We start from the raw sequence: 24,673 nt of genomic DNA on the forward strand, positions 1-24,673 counted from the left end.
TGGTCCAGGAGGATTTGCTCATTCCTGGGGAGGCCCGCTCTGCCCAGGCCCAGGAAGGAACCAAGGCCCCCTTCCAGCCTCTGTCTGGGCTGGAGGGAGAGTCAGGGGGTTAGGGGGCCAGGGGGAGGCACTGGGTGAATCCTCCCACCCTCACCCACCCCATGCCAGTCCCTCTTACCTGGGGTGCCTGATGGGCACTTCCAACACCAGCTCTGGGGGGATCTGGAAGAGCTCGGGATCGTTGCCGTTGGCCTGGAGCAGGAGTGGCAGGATATCGAAGCGGCCTCTTGGGGGTTTCCAGCCCTGCTGCACACAGATCTGCAACCAGAAGCGGCCAGGTCACACCACGGCCACCGCCGACCTGTCCCCAGACCCTCCAGGTGCTATGGCAATGGAGGGAGGGGCAGAGATCCCAACGCAAGCCTGCGGACGGCACCTTTCTCTGGAGGCTCTGGGCCACGCCATCTCCTCTATAAAGTTCTGACAACACACGTCTGTGTGACGTCTCCCGGTCCACAGGACAGAAGGCAAATCTGTCCTCCTGCACTGTGCTTTGTTATGTTTTCTGAGTTTTTCTTGTGGCCCCGGGGACTCCCGGAGGATAAGAGCTGAATCTGATTGTTGTGTCTGTAACGCCCTCGAGCACAGGGTCTGGCATGTCCTAGGAAATCGCTCTGGAACTGTTTGCATTGAGCACCCTGAGAGATAAAGAAAACCTATCATATTTGAGGAGGGCGGAATGATCAGAATTTGCGCATAAATGCATCTGTTAGAGCAGCTGTCCAATCAAAACATAAAGCAAGCCACATAGGTAATTAACACATTCTTCTAGTAGCCACATTAGAAAAAGTAAACAAAAGTCCAAACAAAAATCAGGTGAAATAATTTAAATAGTATATTCATCTTAATAATATTTCAACAGTTTCAAAGTTGCAACACTATTTGATTATTAGTTAATAATCATCATAATTATAATCTTTATTAGATTAATAATATCAACTTATTAGTATTGAATTAAAGTATTGCTATCCATATATGAATATATTTGACATTAAAGTTAAATATGAAATATATTCATCCAACAAATGTGTCAAATATACACTGTGTAACATACAATTAAGTGTATTAATCATCATTAATTTGTTAATGACAAATGATTAAATATGTTATTAATATTACCATAATAAAGATATTTAACATTAACATAAAGTTTAATATAGTTATTAACTCAATAGGTGTATTAACTATTAATAACTATAATAGATTAGCCTACCGTTATCTATAATATTATTTCAATAGGTAACTGAGATAAAAATTATTAATGAGGTGGTTCCTACTCTCTGTTTTGTTCTCATTCTTTGAGACCCGGTGTGTGGTTTGCACTTAGCTTAGGACGCACCTCCATTTGGACTCACCACACTTCCAGGGCTCACTAGCCACATGTGGCCAGCGGCTGCCACGCTGGCCAGGGCAGAGTGAGAGGGTTTCGAAAGATACGGTCATGTGGTTATGTTTGGGGTGATTCTTTCTGCTGTGTTAGTAGAAAGAGGAAGCTCGAAATCAGGGGCTTAGGCAAACATGTGCAGTCAGCGAGGTTTCTGGAGACAGAAGGGAAGGAGGGGGCTGTGGCATTTATGTTCTGGTGGCCATGAAGACAAGGTCAGCCAACTATGCAGTTAGCGCTCAGCCAAGTGGAGCCGCGAGTCTGGCCGAGTCTAAACCGGCACAGGTGCGACTCCTGGTCGCCCTGGTTACAGCCCCTTCTTCTCGGTAATAACATTTTAATAAGAAAAGCCGCATGCAAATGAAGTCAGCAGCCAGGGAGTGGAGCAGGGCTTGGTCTGGCCAGCTCAGTCCTGAAGAAGGTACTGGGGTGGCATTTGAGGAAAGAACAGAGAAGAACCTCGGCCAGGGATGAGTGAGCGATCAGGAAAAGGGGTGCCGGGCTGTGTGCCTGAGATCATTCTAGGCAGGGGTCTGCCCGTGGCGTCTCCCTTGGGCACAGACGCCGGAAGCTACCGTGGCTAACCTGTGCTACCCGTCTGCGTCGCCACCGAATGGGGAGGTGGTGGTGACAACAGCTCCTATCATGAGGGTCGGGTGAGGTAATGGATGGAAACGACCAAATGACCAGCTGTAAGGGAACCAGCTGGACTGGGGGCCGCCCGAAGGAGCAGGGGGTCTGCAGAGGAGCGGTACCCCACTGGCTGCTTTCCCTATGATGATAACAGGAAACGAAGAAAAGCCTATTGAAGACAGTTTGGGGGACTGGGCAGGGTGGGAGGCACACACCTCTGTGAATTCCACATTGGCTGGGTCCCCCAGGATGGAGCCATCAGGCTGCTTGTAGCCGGCATAGCGGATGAGCTGAGAGTTCCAGACTCGGAAATCGTGCTTGCCGTCCGTCCTCTGGGGGAATATGGTGATGGCGGATCTGTGGTGGAGAGAGGGAGACGTGGTATCGGGGCAGGGCTTGCACCTTGTGGACGTACTGCAAAGGGCGCCATCCAGGCCACCCACAGAGGCTCAGGGTGGATCACCTCTGTGCCAAGGTCCCCAAGGGCCCACGGAGCCGCTGTTGCAAGGGAGGGACCGTGCCCTGTCCCTCCACTGGACCATTGGTCTGAGGAAGGGTGGAATATGGGAGGCCCCACGCTAGCTCGCTTAAGAGTGGAGAATGCTGCTCTAACTGGAGTCTCTGAAACACCCTTGACTTGGGCCAGCTTTCCAGGGGTTCTTGGGTAGCCGGTAATCTCCAGGGAAACAATGGGGGGCCCTCTTTCCCCACAAAGAGTGAATACCACTGTTTCCAACTTCCACTTTAAAAAAAAAAATTTTTTTTATCTCATTTATTTTTGAGAGGGAGAGAGAGACAGAGAGAGACAGAGTGAGAGTAGGGGAGGAACAGAGAGAGAGGGAGACACAGAATCGGAAGCAGGCTCCAGGTTCCGAGCTGTCAGCCCAGAGCCCGATGCGGGGCTCGACCCACGAACCGTGAGATCATGACCTGAGCCGAAGTTGGACGCTTAACCGACTGAGCCACCCAGGCGCCCCCCAACTTCCATTCTTGCTCTTTCCACCATCCTTACTTCTCCCCTGCTTGCCCCACCCCCACCCCTCCCTGTACCATACCAAAGTGTACAGACATAGGACTAAGAAGAAATCAACTTCCCTTGTACTCACATTCATTTACTCTAAAGGAAAACTGGAGATCGCCACTGGCCTCACCTACCCAAACTGGCAACTGTGAGACCATACACTGTTATTATGTTGCAGGAAGATTTGTCATTTGTGGAAGGCACCGGGCTGGCGCCCAGCTGGCTCCCCTAAGGGGGAGATCAGCAGTGTTAGGTGTTAATGATGTCTCATCATCAAACTGGGATTTGGGGATCATCAGAAGGACTGAAAGCAACTGAAAGGAGGATGACTTCTTTACGACGTGATTCCAATGTTATTTCATACCAGGAGTTCCTGCCATCCCGGCTCAACAGTCTCATTAGGGGACTCGATCCCATCTTGGCTGGAATCCATCTCTGCTGTCATGTACCCAAGTTCAAGGCCAGACTCGGATTCACCTCGTCCACAAAGCATCTCCTGTCTCGTCTGTTCCCAGGACTACCTTCTTTCAGAGCCCATGTAGGTCTTGCCGTGTGTGCAAGACAGTATTGCATTTAATGCTGCAGGGATGGGACGCTGTACCTGGGGCTGAGTCTACAACGGGGGCTGAAGGCAGAAGTCGTATAGGGCCAACAGGGCTCTCAACAATCTTGTAGCAAAGGCACCATATTGGAGATGAACACAGAACGAGTCAAACGGTCATTGTTCCCTCCAGCAGCAAAACACATTGCCGTTTCTTTGGTTGAGCACCACATACAGGGTGTTTGTGTAATATATGTATTTAAAAAGCACGTTCAGAAACACCAGACTCACACACAGCGTGTGGAATGCTTACTCCATGTGCGGGAACTGAGACCAACGGAAGAAATAGAACACACTTATGCCTCCTGAACATGATTTCACTGAACGACAGATCGAATGCCTGCTCCGTTTAAATTACATCCCTCTTTCCCTCCCTTCTTCTCCCTTGCCTGCCTTCCTCTGTTATGTTTTGATAATTTCTATAGATGGTGCACATTCCCTTAAGACCCTCTTACATCCAGATTTGTGGTTTAAAACTTGTGGGGGCACCTGGGGTGGCTCCATCGGTTAAGCGTCTGACTTTGGCTCAGGTCATGATCTTGTGGTTCGTGTGTTTGAGCCCCACGTGGGGGCTCTCGGGAAGTCAGGGCAGAGATCCTCTGTCTCCCTCTCTCTCTGCCCCTCCCTCGCCTCGCAGATTCATTCTCTCTCTCACTCTCAAAAATAAATATCGAAAACATTTTTAAAAACTTGTGAAAAAAAAATGGGGTGCCTGGATCGCTCAGTCTGTTGAGTGTCTGACTCTTGATTTCGGCTCAGGTCACTGTTTCATGGTTGTTGGATTGAGCCCTCCATCAGGCTCCATGCTGAAAATGGAGCCTGCTTGGGATTCTCTCTCTCTCTCTCTCTCTCTCTCTCTCTCTCTCTCTCAAATAAAATTTTAAAAAAATTGTAAAAAAAAAAAAGGAATCAGCCGAATATTTTTTAAATAGAAGATCTCAAGAAGATGTTCTCTGAGGGGTGAGGTCTTTCAGGAAAAGATCTAAATACTAATTCCCCGAGCAGGCTCTGGGCTTATATTACAGGCCCTTTTCCTACTGGTAGGCTCAGCTGGGACACTGTTTCCTTCTCAAGGAAGGGACACATCCAGGAAAACCCATGCTTCACACAAACAAGCCACTATGGGGGTGACGCAGTGCAGCCTGGGGCTTGTGGGAATATCCCTGCAGTGGCCCACACGGCCCCACTGTGGGGCTGGTCCTCAGCAGCTGGGACAAGGACCGATTGCACGGGATTAACAAGTCTAACCGTCGGGCTGCGGGGCCCCAGCTGTCGCCTTCCAGCTGCAACTTGCCAGTGTGGAAGCCACCAGCTCACATGGTGCCTCCCTGCCTTCGCTTCCTCCCTGGGGCTTTGTTCTTTGGGGCAAGAGGAATCCAAGGTGTGGCTTGGCTTGGCCGAACCTGAAGGAACAGTGCCCCCAGCGGCAGGAAGAGAAACTGTCTTTGAAATGCAGGCAAAAGACCGAGAGCTGGTAAAAGCAGGTCACTGTTGGCAATGGGACTTTCCGAGTCCTGGAAAGGGAAACACCCCTTCCTGCCCCCTCCACAGGTGATACCGAACTGTGAGGGTTGAACGTGATTTGGGTTGCTGTAGCTTTGCAAGCCACGGAAGAGACAGGACACGGCAGGTGGGACAAGAAGCCAGGCCCCCTCTCGAGGCTTGGCACGTCTCCCCGAGAGGAGAGGGAGAGCATTTCCTCGGCCGGTGAGCCGACTCCACACCCAAGGGTCGACGCTTTGGGGACATCAGACCCCCCTCCCCGGGGCTGGCGGGCTCACCTGAGGTTCCCTTTGTTGGTGGCATACTTGATGTGGTTGCAGATGTAGTTGAACATCCCGTGAGCCGTGGTGCAGTCGCGGGCATCGAACACCTGCGAAGGATGCACGGTGAGAACGGGTGCCTCCTCCTTCCCTCCCCGGCTCCCCCGGTGCAGCCTTCCCACGGGGACGAGAACCCGGAGCCCATGCCACCTGCTGTCCCGCCAGAGTAGGGAGCGCTCCCCTAATGTGATCAGGGCTGGGTTTTACGGTTTCTTTTTCCCATCCTAATAACCACGGTCAGTCAAACCAGGAAGAATCCCCCGAAGGCAGGCCTGGTGTGTACATGAACGTGGTTAAGGGGTGATGAGCAAAGGGGAGACCTCAGTGGGCTGCATGTATTTCCTGCTAGGTTACTAGGGATGAGGGATTTCAAAACAAAACAAAGAAAAATCAAACAGAACCCCGCTGACCTTGGTAACTATTCTACTTCTGACTTTAAACTATTCCCCAGGGGGGCAGAAATCGTATCAGGGAACACAGAATCTAATGCTGTCAGGGAGTAGGTGGGTAATATAAATATGCAGAGAGTAGGTGGAATACAAAAGAGAGTGGTGGGGTCTGTGGTAAACTGGAGAGCATCAGCCTTACCAAGAGACGAGCAAGTTGCTTTTTTTAAAAAAAAAAAAAACCGTGTTGGGGCACCTGGGTGGCTCAGTCAGTTGAGTGTCTGACTCTTGATTTCGGCTCAGGGCACGATCTCACGGTTCGTGAGATCGAGCCCCACATGGGGCTCCATGTGCTAACAGTGTAGAGCTTGGGACAGAGAGCCTGCTCTCTCCCTCTCTCTCTGCCCCTCCCCCACTCATACTCTCTCCCAAAATAAAAATAAGTAAACATTAAAAAAATCCCCAGCATGTTGGCTAAGTGAGACACGACTATGAAGCAGATTGAGTCCCGATCCGAGAATCTGGGACCCCATGCCTACCATCTGGGACTTCGCCATACCCTCCAGGTGGCCTTGGCGAGACCAGACCCTTTGTACAGCTCCATCCCTCCCTCCCTCCCCACCCACCAAAGAGCCTCACCGCCTACCTGCAGCTTGGACCACTGGATCCTGCCCACGCAGCGGGAGGCGTTCCGCCAGGCATGCTTGGCCCCGTAGATGAGCTCCGTGTCTTTGAGCTGGTAGGTGCCGGTGGTTTCGATCTCTTTGTTCACCTCTTCCAGCCTCTCCGTGTGGGCTTTGGAGCCAAACCTGAGCGAGGAGGGAAGGGGACATGGGAGTGTCACCTCTGCTCCCGAGTTAGGGGTCAGTGGAAGGAGTGAGCCATTCGGGGAGGCCAGAAGCTGCAGCAAGTCTGGGTCCATATGTGGAGACAGTAGTTCAATCATAAGAAGACTGCAAACTCCAGTGTCCACAAAGGCCCAGCAGGGACTAAACTGGCTGGGTGGAGACTGTGGCCAACAGGCGAGCCCGTGTCTGGCTCAAAGGTCTCCTTTCATGGGACGAGCACTGGGTGTTATATGTAAGTGATGAATCACTAAATTCTATTCTAAACAAACAAACAAACAAAATTTGATTAAAATTTGATTAAAAAAACCAAAACAAACAAATAAAACCAAAGGTCTCCTTTCAAGAGAAACCGGATATCGGATTTTTATTTTTATTATACATATATATATATATATATATATATATACACACATATATATGTATATATATGTGTGTATATATATGTGTGTATATATATATATATACACACATATATATGTATATATATGTGTGTATATATACACACATATATATACATATATATATGTGTATATATATATATATAGTGTTTATTTTTTTATTTTTGAGACAGAGAGAGACAGAGCATGAGCAGGGGGAGAGGCAGAGAGAGAGGGAGACACAGAATCCAAAGCAGGCTCCAGGCTCTGAGCTGTCAGCACAGAGACCCACGCGGGGCTTGAACTCCCAAACTGTGAGATCATGACCTGAGCCGAAGTCAGACGCTTAACCAACTGAGCCACCCAGGTGCCCCTTTATTTATTTATTTTTAAAGATTTTATTTTAAAGTAATGTCTCCACCCCATATGGGGCTCGAACTCACAACCCCAAGATTAAGAGTCACTCTCTCCGCTGACTCAGCCAGCCAGGCACCCCTGGAAATCTGATTTGTAAAGGGGACTCTCCTAATTTTTAAACGATGACAAGGAATTCAAGTTTAGAAAGCTGAAAAAATTATTGTAAAAAATTTGGGGCTTACAAAAAGGTATCAAAAACAATATGATGAATACTCAAGCCCAAGAAATAATAAATGAGGGGCGCCTGGCTGGTTCAGTCAGAGGAGCGTATGACTTTTAATCTCGGGGTTGTGAGTTTGAGCCCCATGGTGGGTGGAGAGGTTACGTAAATAAATAAAACTTTAAAAAATAATAGAAGAGAAATGATTTTATAATTCCTTGGGGACTATTTTCCCATCATAACCCACTTTCTTCCTGGAAGTGTCTCATGCTTTTCTTCATATGTTTGTCATACGTGTACATATTCCCTAAATCACATACAATATTGTTCTGTATGTTTAAAAAGCTTACATAAATGATGCTACCCTGAATGCATTCTTGCACAAACTTATCCTTTCTTCCTTTTGCACAGTTTGTTTGCGAGCTTCATTCCCACAAATGTGCTGAGCGCTAACTCATTCACCTTTTTACAGCTGTGTAATATTCCCTGACTCAGAAAATACCATCACTTACCCATGCATCCTCCTGTCGAGGGAGTCGAGGTGGTTTCTGGTTGGCTCTCTCTTTTTAATTTTTTCCCCTATTATAACAATGTTTCGGTGACCATTTTTACGCATACCTTCTGGCGAACACGTGTGAGAGTTTCTTTCGGGCACGTATACCTAGGCATGGAGTTGCTTGAAATATTTCAAATTGAAGCAACACTTTGCAGGCCAGACAAAGACATTTCTGGGGGCCAGATGTGGCTCTTCGGCCGCTAGTTTTCAACCTGTGTGTGTATGGTGGGCGGAGCCCTTACTCTTGGTTCAACTGTCGGCATTGTTGGAGCCGAAGTCTTTGTCCCTGGTACTCAGGAACTCGCCCTGGGACCCCGGAGTCAACATACACTTGCCTTTTAATTGATGAGTAGTACTGGTCAATGAACTCTTTGGCGAGAGGGAAGAGCTGTTCTTTTGTGCGGACGTCTTCAGGCCTTCGTATCTGCTGAGAGGGGAGCATGATGGAGCCCATACAGATGTGCTCGGTGCAGCCCATTTCCTGGAGGGAAAAGAGAGATTTGGGCTACCACTTGGAGGCACGTGGGGGGCTGAGGCCATGGATCTGACATTTGTGGTAGAGTTGGCTTGGCCTTTAATTCCCAAACGGCACTGCTCAGGTGCCAGCTTCAAGTCATTGTAGGGTGTGGTCATCAGGCATGGTAAGGAATGATGGGCAGCATTCGAAGGTCCCCAAAGTGTTTGCTCTACCCAACTAGGGGAAGAGGGGCTTTCTGACTGGCACTCCCTGGGAATCAGACTCATTCCTACCGAATCCTCGAGTATTTTCTGAGCCCATGTTCATCAAGGAAGAACTACTATGGCTGAACACGTCTATGGCACATTGATTGCAAAAAGGTCGTCCCAATGCCTCCCTTCCCTGCATCCACACCCTTTGCAATGTGACTTTGCAGCAACTGTCATTGAGAAGTGGAACCTCTCCCCTCTCCCCTTGAATGTGAGCTGGTTTTGGCCAATAGACACTGTGCCCATCCCATGACTAGGCCTCAAGAGATCAAGCATGCTTTTGCTCATTTCCTCTGAAAACCTCGCAACCACCATGGGAACCAGGCCGCGCTAGCTTGCTGGAGGATGAGAGAAACCACATGAAACAGGTGAGCGATCACGGCCAAGGCCATCCTAGCCAGCCCACCCAGAGCTGACCCCTCAGATGACTGCAGATGCTTGAGATCAACTGAGACCAGCAGGACCACCGAGGCAGTCTGTGGACTTTTGAAAAATGAGTGGTGGCTGTTTCAAGCCACTGAGTGTCAGGGAAATTTGTTACGTGGCTATAACTCACCGATACAATGTTCTTCTAAGAAGCTCAATTTCAACAAAAATGTAAAGCAATATGGTGATTTGCTGACTGTTAAAAATATGATAGGGGCGCCTGGGTGGCTCAGTCGGTTAAGCATCCAACTTCGGCTCAGGTTAGGATCTCACAGTTCATAAGTGCAAGCCCCGCGTTGGGCTCTGTGCTGACAGCTCGGAGCCTGGAGCCTGCTTAGGATTCTGTGTCTCCCTCTCTCTCTGCCCCTCCCCTGCTTGTGCTCTGTGCCCCTCTGTCTCTTAAAAAATACAATAAAATGTTAAAAAAATGGTATAAAAGTTTAGCAGAAACACAGTGAAAGCAAAGGAAGGGCTTGCTCAAGGCTCCATCAGCGGTCAGACTGTGAGAGATGAAGAAAATGCGTTCAGAAGCAGAAATTCTTCTTGAATTCTTTCAGGTTCAAGGTACACAAATACAAAGTATTTCTAGGGCAGCTGGGTGGCTCAGTTGGTTAAGCATCCGACTTCAGATGAGGTCATGATTTTGCGATTCATGAGTTCGAGCCCCACGTCAGGCACCATGCTGACAGCTCACAGCCTGGAAACTACTTCACGTTCTGTGTCTCCCTCTCTCTCTGCCCCGCCTCCACTCGCACCTTGTCTCTCTCTCTTTCTCAAAAATAAATAAAAACATTAAAAAAATTAAAAAAGAAAGTGTTTCCATGAGTGAGTAAGTATCTGCCAGTGATTCCCAAATGGGAGGGGACTTCCCACCCAGGGGACAGTAAGTAATATCTCAAGACATTTTTGGTGTGGTCACAACTTCAAGGGGGCTACTGACATCTCACGTGTACAGGTCAGGGGTGATGCTAAGCGTCCCACAGTGCATGGGGCTGTCCCCACAACAAAGGCTTAGCCAATGCCAAATGTGGTTAATTGGGAGGCTGGGCCATGCCCTGCTGGGGTACTCACCAGTGTGCTCTTAAGGTGAAGGGTGTCAGTGAGGACCACGTCAGTCTCCCAGTTCTTGACCTTGAGGAAGCGGGGGCACTTGGAGGGGCTGCCGTTCTTTGTAGGAGACTGTTTTCCCGAGGCAGGGGGCTGGAGGAGAGATTGGAGGTGGAACATGAGACGGGGCTCGGGGGGCACTCGAAAACTGTCCTCTGGGATTCTTCCTGGAATCTGCCAGAGTTACCAAGGGTCTGCAGAGAGAGGACTCGATTCTCCCGGGGTGACACGTGCAAGGTGGCTGGGAACCTGGTCCCTCTGCCTATGAAGAAGGAGGCACCATGGAAAAGCCTTTTGGGCTCCGTTCTGGGGAGAGGGGTCAGGAACTCAAAGGTGGTCTCTCTGGTGTCTAACACAGGTCTTAGCATACAGCAGGGACTCAATGAATGTTTGTTGAATGAGCAAATGAGCAAGGGACACCATCAGCCTCTCTGAACGGTACTGGCTTTCAGGCCTGAGGAATCACACCCCAAGCTAGGTCAGGTTACTTGGATTTCCGGGCTTTCCTGCTACAGCCCAAACTCACTATTTCCGGCGAGTACTGGGGAAACAGAAAAGATTTAATTGGATAGTTTTGAAGCATGAATATTTCCCCAAACTTCAGGTTTCTGCCTCTCAAAAATGCCCAGTGTGTTTCTGCCTCAGGGCCTTTGCACTGACTGATCCTCTGTCTTGAGCACCTTCAGTCCCCCATTTGTCTTCACTTCTATAAACAAATTGCCCAGTAGGTGGTGGGGGATAAGTCCTGGGCTGAGCATCGTGGCCCATCCACTTGAGACCTCATTACTAAGGATCACATTCTGTCTTGGGTGTTTCTGAGGAACTGTCTATCTGCTTTTGCACCAGACAAGCATCAGTCAGTCAGCGGCTGTCAGGGAGAGGCAGCAGGCACACCTTGACATGACAGCTGAGTGAGAGAAGGGAGAAGACAAGCCAATGTGGAGTGACATTCATACCAAAGATCGGAGCACTGGGTAGTGACCTTGTGTCAGGGCATGCTCATGCTCAACTAGTATTTATTGAGGACCTATTATGGGCTAGACACTGTTAGGCACTGGGGACACTGTAATGAGCAAGACAGAGAGTGCCCTCGCCCTTCTGGGACATTATTGTCAGAGATATGAGGATAAATTATAAGTAAACTAACACCCAAATGATATAATATCAGTTGGTTGTAAGGATATATATTGATGACTAAGTGGAGGACAGAAAGGCAAGTGCAAAGGCCCTGAGGTACAGATGAGCTTGTTAAGTTCAAAGGGCCAGTGAGGGGGCCAGTGAGGAGGCCAGTGTGGCTGGAGTGCGTGAGTACGGTTAGTTCAAGGAGATGAAGTCAGAAAGGAGGCCGAATCATCATCTCATCAGCTTGAGGGGCTCAGGATGGTGAGGAAGCTGTGAATTCCAATGAACTGGACGAAGTCCGGGAAAGAAATCACGGAGCACACTGAAGGACTACTACTGGAAACTGGCATTCAATAAGCATTCACTATGTGCCAAGCAAAGTCTTATCATGCCCATTTTACAGATGAGGAAACTGCGGCACACAGAGAGGTTAACTAAGTCGTCCAAGGTCACAAAGTTAGTAAGCTGGAACCAGGAGTCAAATCCTAGCAGTCTGTCTTTCAAACCATGTCCTGAACTGCTGACTCTCCTGTCTCTTGGCCATTATGCATCATTCATTCATTCATTCATTCAACATGTGTTTATTGAGTATCTCCTATGTTCCAAGCAAGGTAGCAAGGGCCAGGCCTACAGTGACAAACTAGACAGATGTGATCTCTGCCCTCATGGAGTTCATTGTGCAAGATGGGGGTCAGGGGATGGATGACAGTTTACGAGTCATTAAAACCAGGTGCAATGGCTGCCCTAACATGAGAAGTTGGTTGTGTACAGGGCACAACTGTGGAAGCCCACAGAAGGGGCACCTAACCCAGAGCATTTGGCTTCTAAGTAGAGACCTGCAGGACAAGTAGGTATTAATCCGGCAAAGAGAGAAGAGCAAGGTCTTGTGGGCAGAAGGAACAGCTTATGCAAAGGTCCTGAGGTGAGAGGCACACCACAGCCACCTTTCCGGCCAGCAGAATAGAGAAGCTCTGTGCTAAAGCGTCTGTGCCGCCATGTTGGAATCTGGGGCCCAGAGGGTAGGTGAACAGCATGTTAAAGACCTCTCCAGAACCATGCAAGAGTTAGCAGAGAACAAATGGAAGGTGCCATGACTCCTCATCTTCCACACCTCCCTGCTGTGGCCAGATCTGGTCATCCCCAGCGATTCCCGTCTCAGTGCTGGGCATCACCATCCAACCACCTGTGCAAGCCACACTTGGGGCCTGTCCTGGACATCATTCTCTTCATCCCCCGCAGCGAGTGCCTCCTCAGGTCCCACCATTGCAGCTTCTCCATAGCTCTAGAACCCACCGCCTCCTCTCACTTCCCACCGAACTGGCGAGCCCCGTGGCCAGGCCAACATCATCTTTCGCCTGGATGAATGCAATCACCTCCTGAGTGTCAGCCATCACTTCTTGCTGCTGGCATGAGAATCTGCTGCCCTTAGTGCACCTGCCAGTGTGGTCATTGTGGTCATTGCCGCAAGTATCACTACAGTCCTGCCACCCTGGGGGCAGGAGAAGGATCTGGAGGCGTTCTTCCCTTCACTCCCGTTCACATTTTCTGCTTGCTCAGCTCCAAGTTAGTTTACTTCTGTCCCCTTGTGAGGCCACATACAAACAGCTCCATTTCCTTTGGAGGCCTGGCCAGACAGCCTCCACACTTCTTTAAGATTCTGTCTCCGTGACTGTCTCTCCCAGCAGACACGCAGGTGACAGAAGTCACATCTTTAGCCAAGACTCTGTGGTGACAAATTCCTCAGCATCCATGAGAACCAAAAAAAAAAAAAAAAATCTGACCTTGCCCATGTGGGAGCACCCCGGCCACTCTCCCTAAATACTGGGCATCACTCAGCCAGGTTACAAACTCTCTTGACCATCCCTAAGGATGTTCCAGAGGCTGAGGAGTAGCTGGAATCCCAGATGGGGGATAAGAGGTGCCTTGGTGGCATTGGGGTCAGGCCTAGGACCCAGAGAGGGGGTGCGAGGGCAGACGGTGGGGAGCACAGTGAGGCGGGAGGAAGAGGCGTGGGGTGCGGCTGGTGGGGGGGGGGGACACTGAGCAGCCCTCATCGGCAGGGTGTGGAAATAGCGAGGTAACAGGCATAATGAAAAAGGCCATCTGTGGAGGCTCCAGATGTGCGAGGGGTGGTCATTTCGAGCCCAGAACCTGGGGGCCCCAGGCGTGGGCCTTGCCCTGCTCCACCCTGGGCTGCACCGAACGGCACCCCTGAAAGCAGGCAGTAGGAGGCCTCTGGCGGGGCTGTTGTACTTGGGGCTTTGATGTTTTAATTAGCCAGCAGTCATATTAGATGACTCAGGAGGGGACAAATGGGGAGATTAATATAGCAGTCAGGGGCCCTGCATGGGGGATGCAAATGACTTTTCTGAGTGGGGACTGAAAGGTTCTCGCTAAAAATGCACATTAGTGGCACTTGTGAGTTATTAAGCTGGGGACAGGGCATACGCAGGCTTTGGGCTGTGGCTACGCATGTCATTTTCTAGATTTGTGTCTGGGGTAGTCAGTGGAAGTTTTTCAGGTGGCAGGAGACACGGCTAGGTCTTGGTGGGCTCTGGTGGGGGGGTGCCCAGATGCTTGCCCCTAAAAACAGACAGGAGGCTCTGAACACTTAACTGACTGCACCCTGTTTCGTTCTGCCCCCTCCCTCCTCTCTCTTCTCCAAAAAGTACATATTGAGGGGGGTGCCTGGGTGGCTCAGTCAGTTAAGCATCCGACTTCGGCTCAGGTCATTATCTCGCAGCCTGTGAGTTCGAGCCCCGCATCGGGCTCTGTGCTGACAGCTCGGAGTCTGGAACCTGCTTCAGACTCTGTGTCTCCCTCTCTCTCTGCCCCTCCCCTCACTCATGCTCTGTCTCTCTCTGTCTCCTAAAAAATAAATAAACATTTAAAAGATTAAAAAAAATATGTATCGAGGGGTGCCTGGGTGGCTCAGTCGGTTGAGCATCAGACTCTTTGGCTCAGCTCAGGTCTTGATCTCAGGGTTATGGGTTCAAGCCCCACATTGGGCTCCACGCTAGGCATGAAGCCTACTTAAGAACAACAACAACAAAAAATAAATACGTATCGAACACGTGTTGTGTGCCAGCGACTTGTGTTCTTGGCCCTACAGTGGTCCCCACTCTCATCCCACAACTGGGAGAAGCCTCATATGGTTGCGTGCAAAGGTTTGCAAACTGCAGCCCGGGGACCAAACCTGGTCCCCTGCACATTTTTATACAGCCCATGAGCTAAGAATCGTTTTCCAATTTTTAGCCTGTTGAATAAAAATATCAAAAAAAAGAGAGTAATGTTTCATGACACATACAAGGTACATGAAGTTCAAACTTCAGTGTTCATAAATAAAGTTTTATTGGCACATGGCCATACGCATTTGTTTCTATATTGTCTGTGGAGGCTTTTGTGATACAGCAACAGAGCAGGGTAGCTGTAACGGAGACCAAGATCATACAGCCCACAAAAGCCAAAAATATTTCCTACCTCTCCCTTTACAGAAAAGTCTGTGGACTCTTGATCCAAAGAATCGAATTCCAGTGGCTGAATGCTTCAGTTTATGTTACTTATGTCTCCACCTGCATTAGCGATCTCTCCTGATCATCTTTTAAAACAGCACCCCACCACTGATATTCCCTGTTCCCTTATCATGCTTTATTTTTCTTCAAGGCCCTTATCCCTGCCTGCAATTTATGAGTATATATGTTTCTGTAGGTGAATGCATACGTATCTATGTCTCTATGTCTTATACAGATAATTAGATATAGATACAGTTTTCTCTCTACCCGCTGTCCACTTAGCTCTATCTACATATGCTACAAACACTTGAGGTCTGCGATGGACTGAACTGTGTCCCTCCTGAATTCATACGTTAAAGCCCTAACTCCCCATATGACTCTGTTAGGAGACGGGACCTTTAGGAAGTAATTAAGGTTAAAAGAGGCCATGAGAGTGGGACCTAAACTGATAGGATTGGTGGCCTTATAAGAAGAGGAAGAGACATCTCTCTCTTTGTCTTTTTCTCTCAGCGCACACACAGAATGGCAGAGTTAGGGCACAGTGAGGGCGGCCGTCTGCAAGCCAAGCAGGGAGCCCTCACCCAATGTGACTGTGCCGGCATCCTGACCTCTGACTTCCAGCCTCCAGAGCTATGAGAGATAACTTTCTACGTTTAAGCCCCAGAGCCTGTGGTATTTTGTGATGGTAGCCCGTGCTGATGGATGCCAGGTCTAAATGCATTTCAAAATTATAGAGCCCCTCGAAGGCTAAGCCAAAGGCTTTTGTCTTGACTTAGTAGAGAAGGGGGGACCCTGGAAGCTGCCTGATGCAGGGGGGAGCTTATCAAAGCTCTAGTTCAGGACACATGACTGCAAGGGCTGCAGTGGGGAGAGGGTGAGGGCAGAGAGACCCACGTGCAGGTGGGAAGCCGGGAAGGCAGAACACAGCCGCAGCTGCAGGGGGGTGGGAGGAGCTGGAGATTGGGGTGCCAGCAGCAGCAAAGACAGCCTGGGGGTGTGAGAGGGTGGGAGGGCAGGGGACCGAGTCAACACTGACTTGCAGGTTCTTCGTGAGTGGGAGTATGGCGAGCCTTCTGGAACCTTCTGGAGCTTTCTAGCAGAGATTAGGGAGTAAGGAGCAGAAGGGATGGCAAGGTGGAGGGAGGGGGGATTTGAACGCAGGAAGACAGACACGAGACATCAGAATCTGGGAGATCTAGAAATAGAGGCCAAGCACCTTGCCCTCCCCCAACCGTGGGCTGTCACAGTCAGGGGCCTCCCAGTGGGATGGGGCCAAGAGCTTGACAGCAGGGAGGGAAGCCCCTGGGAGACACAACATCTTAGGAACCATTAATGGGCTGAACTGTGTTTCTCCCATATTCATATGCTGGTGTCCTAACCCTCCAGCACCTCAGAATATGGCCTTGGGGCACCTGGGTGGCTCAGTCAGTTAAGGGTCTGACTCTAGATTTCGGCTCAGGTCATGTTCTTGCGGTTCATGAGACTAAGCCCTGCGTTGGGCTCTGTGCTGACAGTGTGGAGCTTGCTTGGGATTCTCTCTCCCTCTCTCTCCCCTGCTCATACTCTCTCTTTCTCTCAAAATAACCATTAAAAAAATTAAAAGAAAAAAAAGAATACGGCCTGATGTGGAGTCCTAAACAAGGCAATTAAATTAAAATGAGGTCATTCAGGTGGGCCCTAATCCAATATGGCCAGTGCCTTTATAATAAGGAGAAATTTGGGGGCACCTGAGTGCCTAGTCGGTTAAGCATCTGACTTTAGCTCAGGTCATGATCTCACAGTTCATGAATTTAAGCCCCGTGTCGGGCTGTGTGCTGACAGCTCGGAGCCTGGAGCTTGCTTCGGATTCTGTGTCTCCCCCTCTCTCTCTGCCCCTCCCCTGCTCTCTCTCCCTCTCAAAAATAAATAAACTTTTAAAAAAAAGTGGGGAGGGAATTTCGAGGCACACACACACACACACACACACACAGAGGGAGAAGCCATGTGAGCATCCCTAAGCCAACGATACAGGCCTGAGGAAGATTCTCCCTCGCAGCCCTCAGAAGGAAGCAACCTGCCAACACCTTGATTCCAGGAGTTCTCCAGCCTCCAGAACCGTGAGACAATACATCTTCTGTTGTTTAAACCACCCAGTTTGTCATGCTTTGTAAGAATAGCCCCGGGAACGAACCCAGCAGCTAAAGCCCAAACCTGTAAAGGCAAGTAACTTCTTACTCTTTGTCAGCACCAGGGACAGCTTCTCCCTCCTGGGCCTGCAGCAACCCGCGGCGCTTGGCTTGTCCTAAAACGAGGGCAGCATCCTGGGGCTGAGCCGGGCGTCAGGCCAGCCACCCTGGGGGGCCAGATGCCGCACGCCGTGCCCTCAGCTGCAGCCTCAAGCAGCACTGTCGCAGCCTGTGGGCACCACCTCCCCAGGGCAGCAAGTGTAACCCGGTTATGAGCTGTGGCAGCTCAGGGGCCAGGACCACAGACCCGCAAACCAGCAGGTATGTATCCATCTGTGCCGTGAAAAAAATTGCTACTTATAAAACTTAACTGGGGCACCTCGGTGGCTCAGTTGGCTAAGCGTCCAGCTTCGGTTCAGGGCACGATCTCACGGTTCGTGGGTTTGAGTCCTGCATCGGGCTCTGCTGTTAGCACAGAGCCCACTTGGGATCCTGTCTCCCTCTTTCTCTGCCTATCCTGTGCACGTGCTCTCTCTCTCTCTCTCTCAAAAATAAATAAACATTAAAAAAAAAAAAAAGAAAAACTTAACCAACTGTGTTTCGTACCTTGGAGTATAATTTCCTTGTGGTGTATTCCAAGCGTTATTTCTAAAGTGATTCATTCTTTATAATAAGTCCACCGAAGCTTGAAATCGTTTATTCTCTACCCCCCTCCCCCGATTCAACAGTTCATTTTCTGTAGAGGATGATTAAAGAAAGGAGGTTCTCTACAGTCAGACCATCACAGTTTGGATCCACAGACAAGGGCCTCTGCAGATAAGGGGTCTTTAAGTTATTTTGTTGAGTAGATGCTTAAAGTTGCACTGATGTCGTGAGGCAACTAAATGTTATTAGACAACTCTAAATTTGGTCCCATTACCAGACCAAAATATATCTGTGCATTATGAATTAATTTTAATGTTTATTTTATTATTTTTGAGAGGGAGGGAGAGAGAGAGAGCGAGTGAGCACGAGTGGGGGAGGGGTAGAAAGCGAGAGGGAGACACAGAATCCGAAGCAGGTTCCAGGCTCCAAGCTGTCAGCACAGATCCCGACTCGGGACTCGAACCCACAAACTGCAAGATCATAAGCTGTGCTGAAGTTGGACACTTAACCAACTGAGCCACCCAGGCGCCCCGAATTCACTTTAAAAGAAATCTTGGAATTACCTTGTGGCCTAACCCCCTTCTGCTACATTGGCACCGTGTGCGTGTTTAAATGAGAGCATTAACTTGCTAAAGGTAAATATTTAAAATGCACAACAAACTTGGTGATTATGTTTTGTCCTTTTCACCTTTTAAAATATCCTAGGACTGGGGGCGCCCGGGTGGCTCAGTCGGTTGAGCACCGACTTCAGCTCAGGTCACGATCTCATGGTCCGTGAGTTCGAGCCCCGCATTGGGCCCCTGTGCTGACAGCTCAGAGCCCGGAGCCTGTTTCAGATTCTGTGTCTCCGTCTCTCTGACCCTCCCCCATTCATGCTCTGTCTCTCTCTGTCTCAAAAATAAATAAACGTTAAAAAAATAAAAATTAAAAAAAATTAAAAAAAATAAAATATCCTAGGACCCTCGGAAAATGGAAGTGGGTTGGGGCTCTATCGACCTCTAAGGATCTGCTTGGAGAACTACCAGTTTCCACAAAGAGGAAAAATGACTTTGACCGAACTTGGCTTATCTGGGAAAAGAATAGGAATACGGTTTGATGCGATGGATAAGCACGCAGAGTGGTGTCACGGATTCCTGGACCAGACATCATTGTCGCACTGGAAAGCGCCAGGACGGCTTGCTTTGAATATACTATTAAAACAAACAGTTAGCAAAAGACGTGGAAATTCCTGCAGGGCTGAACCCAAACCCCCATCAACTCAGGCCCCGCTTCCTGGCTCCTCCCTGGCTCTGACCACCTGGGGCGGCAGGATAGGAAGGCTGATCTCATGGCTAAATGACCTACAAAGACCCTGAGGGTCACCAGCAGGTGACAAGGTGGGTGGAGGGAAACAAGGTTTGGATTTGGCTGCCACTGGGGCCTGACGAAGACTCTGCCCCACATAATTCCCAGAAGTATCTTTGTTGAGGCTGTTTTTGTCCCCTGTTTGAGGGCGTCCCTGGAACACTGGGTAACGTAACAGAGGGGGGTACTGAAGGCACTTTGGGGAAATCCAGCCTAGATGGTCTTATCCTGGTCACGAGCTGGAACCAACCAAGGGATAGCTAGTCCGATTGAGCTGGGGGCGATAATGAGTCCAGTAGCAGTTTATCGCTTGCAATTTGGGCACCTTCCCACAGAGAGAGATTAATCTCCAAACACAGGAGTTTCCTTAAGTGCTCAGAGAGGCTTAGGGAAGGGAATAATCCACCGGCAGCCCGATGGAGCCAGTGTCTCTGGCTAACGCCCGCCAGGCAGGTCTGCAGGGAACGTCTGAGTGTGATTCTACGAGATTCCAACTATCACGGTATAATAACTGCCGTGTGTGCGTGTATGTGATGTCTGTCGCTTGTCCCGGACATGGAAGTTTCCGGAGGTTGAGGCAACTATTTGACGAAAAGACGACGCCCAGGCGGTGAACTTCTCCAGGGCAGTGATCGTGTCCCATCTCCTTCCATCGTGAGCGGCGTCCCGTGAATGCCTATTCGGTGCCCGGCTGGGGCCGGGCCATTGCACATCCAGGGGCTCACGGAATCCTCATGGTAAACCCATTTTTCAGAGGAGAAAACAGAGGCTCTGAGAGGTGCAATGACAAGCTTCAAATTAACAGCTGACAGGCAACAGAGCTGGGCCCGCAAAGCCCCCGCCTTCCCACTGCAGACAGGCTGCTCGCAGTGTATCCTCCCAGAGCCTGGCCTCAAGCAGTGGCAGAAAGATACACACACTGCCTCGATCTCAACGATCGACGAGAACGACAACGGAGTCACAGAGGGAGACAGGTCCAGCTGTGTCACTCGGTGACTCCGTGGCCGCTTACCTTCCCTTTCTAAGCCCCATGGGTGTCATCTGTATAAAGGGGATTGTGCTTCCTGCCCTACGTGCCTCCCGTTAGCAATATAACAATTAGCAGTAAATCTACATCTGAATCAGCAACACGAGAATTAGCCAGATGAAACGCCAGCAAAAGCAGCGATAATAATCATGCACATTTTTGGAACGCTTATTCTGCGCCGGACCTTTAAGAATTAAGAGTGGGCTCTGTGGCCTGGGTTCAAGGCCCATTTCCATCACGCACTAGTCATGTGACCTTCATCCAGCTAACCCTCTGTGCCGCAGTTTAGTTACCTGTCAGATGGGGGCGATAGAACTTCACTGAATTGGGCTGGGGGTTAACGGAGACCACGGACCCGAAGCGCCCAGCACCGTGCCTGAGGTTGCTCAGCAAATATCAGCGACTATTGCCACAGATCCTGCCATTCCACACCTCATCTCCCCACGACTGGATGAATCTGTTAGGAAACAGAGCCTCGGTGCAGGTGCAAATTTGTTCTCTGTCCAAGGTCACCAGTGGGATGAGGCCCAAACCCAGCGGACCCCAGAGCTGAGCTCTTGGCCCCGTGCTGAGGGTGGGGAGTCTGAGGGTTCCAATGGCCACACCGCACAGGGTGGTGTCGGAATCCTCATTATTGTTATTTTTGTCCTGACATCGTGAACGCGCGGTGAGTCAGGGCTGACTTAGCTTTCCCTGTGGCAGGCTGGGTTGTCATCGAGAGGCAGACAGTTCTGCTGGTTTGCCTTCATTCGGATGCAGCCGGGGTGGGGCCGGCTGCCGCCTTTCGCCTTTCGGTTTTCAGCAAAGCCAGCACCTGCTGGCCAGCTGGGGCTTGTGCCTGAGTGGAGAGGGGCCCAGACCTCCTCTGATCGTCTCAAGACTGGGGATCCGCAAGCACTCCCCACATGCCTCATAATTTGGGGCTCCCCAGAGAGACTGGGATGATGCCGACGCGTACCTCATAGTAGAGAAGAGCTTCTCAACAGATTTTGACATTTTGAAAGCAGCCAGCCAGCCCCAGGTCCCCAGGGGTGAGGAAATGCCAGGCTCCGGATGTAGTACGGGCAGGGGGAGGGGGATTTCGATAAAACAGTCATCTCTCTGATTACCTGATCATCTCTGTCAGCAAGAGGCTGGAGAGACAGGCAGCAGGCTGAATAAGATGGGGGGAGGATGACAGTGGACATCCCACCTCCCCCAGGCTCAAGACCCTCCCTCACATCTACTAAGGACTGGACGACCAATGCTTAATTAGCATCTGAAAATAGACATTCTGCCCTTAAGGCGGACACCCTTTCCCCCTTTAGGAAAGCAAACCAGGTGGGTAAGGTGCTTAATGAAAGGGAAGCTGAGGGCCACCTGGGTGGCTCAGTCCGACTTCAGCTCAGGCCAGGATCTCACAGTTTGTGAGTTCAAGCCCTGTGTCAGGCTCTGTGCTGACAGCTCAGAGCCTGGAGGTTGCTTTGGATTCTCTCTCTCTCTCTCTCTCAAAAATAAATAAACATTAAATTTTTTTAATTAAAAAAAATAAGAAGGGAAGCTGAGAAGGGCTTGATTCAAATCCTGAGGTTTTGCAGGGAGAACAGACCAATGGCAGTTTCTCAAGTCACTTTCCCAGGATGGCATTTGCACTTCAGAGGGTTATTACGTAAAGGGCCTTTAGAATGGTGTCAAAATTCAATATGTGTCCCCGTTGGTATTAACGCTAAAGACAACCTCAGAGGTTCAATAATGATCCTTAGCAAGAAAAAAAAAAAAAAAAAAAAAAAAAAAGGCAGTGTATGAGCCACTGCTATTCCTTTTACTAGAATACCTTTTCTTACTTCCTACTAGGCAAACTCCTACATGATCTTCAAAACCCAGTTCAAATGTCCCTTCTTTAGGTAAACCTTTCCTGATACCTGCTGAGGTATTTATGTTCCCCAAGTGTTTTGTGTCCCTTTGTGTTTTAGATTAATTGCGCTGTATCTGTGTCTGTCTCCCCACATTTGTCTGCGAAGGTCTTAAGGGCAGGGAGGGCCATGTCTACTCATCTTCGCTTCCACCAGAGCCGTGCACATGGCAGGCATGGGGTGAATGTTTGGTGATGGGTAAACTGATCCTTTTAATCTACCAGCACATGCCAGATACAATTAAAGATGAGAATTCGAATCACACCCAGTGTTCCAGGGACTTGGGTCTCGCTGGCTATGCCCACTGCTGAACCAGACTGTTAGCAAGAGAAATAACCATTAGATACAGATGGACATTTCAGCCTCCTGAGACTGGTTTAAGAGAAGGTGCTTCTGTGGCTGATTTTACTTGAATTCGGACAAAGGAGAGAATCAAGAAGGATGAAGCAGACCTCACTATTGCTTTGGGGAGCTAACAGTCTTCTGAATCAGGAAGTGCTTTCTCTTGTCTAACCGGCATCCGCCCTGCTTCACTTGGACTCTGTTGCCTTTTGCCGGGTCCCTGGGGAAGATGCGGACCAGCTATGCTTCCACTTTCTGCTGTCTATTCCTGACTCACGAAGGCAGGTAGCGGCCGGGTCTCTCTTTGTGTTATTAACAATGCTATTCCCCACAGATGCCTAAAAAAGCAGCAAATGTGGGTTACAACTGGGAGGAAGGAAGCCGATCCCAGGAGCTCCAGGTAAAGGGGCTTTGAGCAGGTAGAGAAGAGACTAAGCACATACGCCGATCTTTTAGGACAGAACGAAGAACGTTACGTTTTTCTATTAATTTGCTCAGCCCGGGAAACATTTCTCAGCACTGTGCCTATGGAGATGTCTAGCAGGAGGTAACAGGGCTGCTTCCTTTAGCTCTGGGGCTGGATTCCAATTTAACCAGGCGCTTGGATCTCTGTCCCCTTCCAGCTGTATTTCTGAGAGGCATATGAACACTGAGTCTCAGACAACTGAGCCAGGATGATCTCGCTGGCCAGTGGTTTTGGGATCACGGACAACACCAAGGATTTGCTAATGATAAAGGAGTGAATGTACATCCTAACCACTGCTGGTCTGTATCCCATGCGTCCAGGGGCTCCCAAATTCTAAAATTGCCTGGCTGCCTTCATCTCAGGAAGATGCAGTCTTTTCTTCTCTCTTTATCACCTTCTCTACTTCTCCAAGCAAAGGGAATTGCCATTTCGAGGGGCCCTGAGACAAGGTCTCACAGCACCTCTCCCTGATGACTATGCACTGAGCACTTGAGTCCCCCACCCAAATTCATATGTTGAAAGCTAACCCCCAGGTCGATGGTATTGGGAGGTGGGGCCTCGGGGACAGGATTCGATCACAGGGGTGGAGCCCCTATGGAGAGGATTAATGTCTTATAAAAGAGACCCCAGAGAGATGCCCCTTTGCCTTGTGAAGACACAGTGAGAAGACCTCTGCCAGAAACCAGGAAGTGGGCTCTCATCAGACACTGAATTGTCTGTGCCTTGATCTTGGACTTCCCAGCCTCTGGAGCTGTGAGAAATAAATACCTGTTGTTCGTAAGCCACCCAGTTTATGGAATTCTGGAAATAAAGCAGCCTGCCTGACCTAAGACATTTGATCATTTCATCACAAAGCTCCAAAAATGGGGGTGGTCAGCGGTCCTATTAATCACTCTTGCCTTGTTCCCAACATTGAGAACCTCACTACTCAGGCTTGGCGTTCGAGGTTATGGCTTTCAAGCTGTCACTGTCTAACCGAGGTGGACAGCATAAAAGGAGATGGCTCTCGTCCTGCCACTGCTCCGATTTCGGCAGTGACTTTAAGGGTCTTTCTAGTGGGGTCAAGGCTTCCTCTGCTTTGTCTCTGTGAGTCAGATCTCGGGGGTTACTGCAGACCAGCGATTATAAACTCCGATACCTGGAGGGGACAGGTAGGAAGCTAAGGCAAATCAGCAAGGCAGCTTGGCTAACTTCAAGACGGATGTATATTAAGCATGAAAGAATATTCTTCATTGTTGTAAGACACGAAATCTTCCTCGTGTTTCCTGAAACATATAAATCTCTTGGTCTAACTCTAACTGCCGCTTATCACAAAGTCATGGATATGAAAATATTTCCCTTTCGTCCTAAGAAAATCAACAGCATTGATGTTATAAAAGGTGACAACAGACAACAGCCTTAACAAGAGGGATGTGATATGGAGTAGCGGGGATTGAGACAAACTAGGGAGTCCTTGCTCTGTCTAGAGGGACAGTTGCTGCTCAGTCCATGCAGATTATCGTCCCGTTAGAACACAGGCTCGAGGTGGTCAGATTGTCCACATTTTGTTAAGAGAAGCTGTGATTATGATATTTAGGTAAAATTGCAAAACACTGGCAGTAGATTCAAAGTACAGATATAAATTGTCTCTTAG

General features: G+C 49.5%; 1 protein-coding gene across 2 annotated transcripts in view; it reads right to left on the reverse strand.

Annotated features, from left to right (window-relative positions):
* NOS1 (nitric oxide synthase 1) overlaps window positions 1-24,673 on the reverse strand; it is an 85,189-nt gene that overhangs the window by 43,939 nt on the left and 16,577 nt on the right. For both annotated transcript variants that reach the window (XM_019467332.2, XM_019467330.2), the window contains exons 3-8: window positions 10,490-10,618; window positions 8,602-8,747; window positions 6,555-6,717; window positions 5,481-5,572; window positions 2,293-2,434; window positions 179-318 (exon numbers count right to left, since the gene is read on the reverse strand). In XM_019467332.2, coding sequence (XP_019322877.1) covers window positions 179-318; window positions 2,293-2,434; window positions 5,481-5,572; window positions 6,555-6,717; window positions 8,602-8,747; window positions 10,490-10,618 — 812 coding nt within the window. The remainder of the gene's footprint in view (window positions 1-178; window positions 319-2,292; window positions 2,435-5,480; window positions 5,573-6,554; window positions 6,718-8,601; window positions 8,748-10,489; window positions 10,619-24,673) is intronic.

The sequence above is a fragment of the Panthera pardus genome, unplaced genomic scaffold, assembly GCF_024362965.1.
Source record: "Panthera pardus isolate Hobbes unplaced genomic scaffold, ASM2436296v1 HiC_scaffold_15, whole genome shotgun sequence".
NCBI lineage: Eukaryota > Metazoa > Chordata > Mammalia > Carnivora > Felidae > Panthera > Panthera pardus.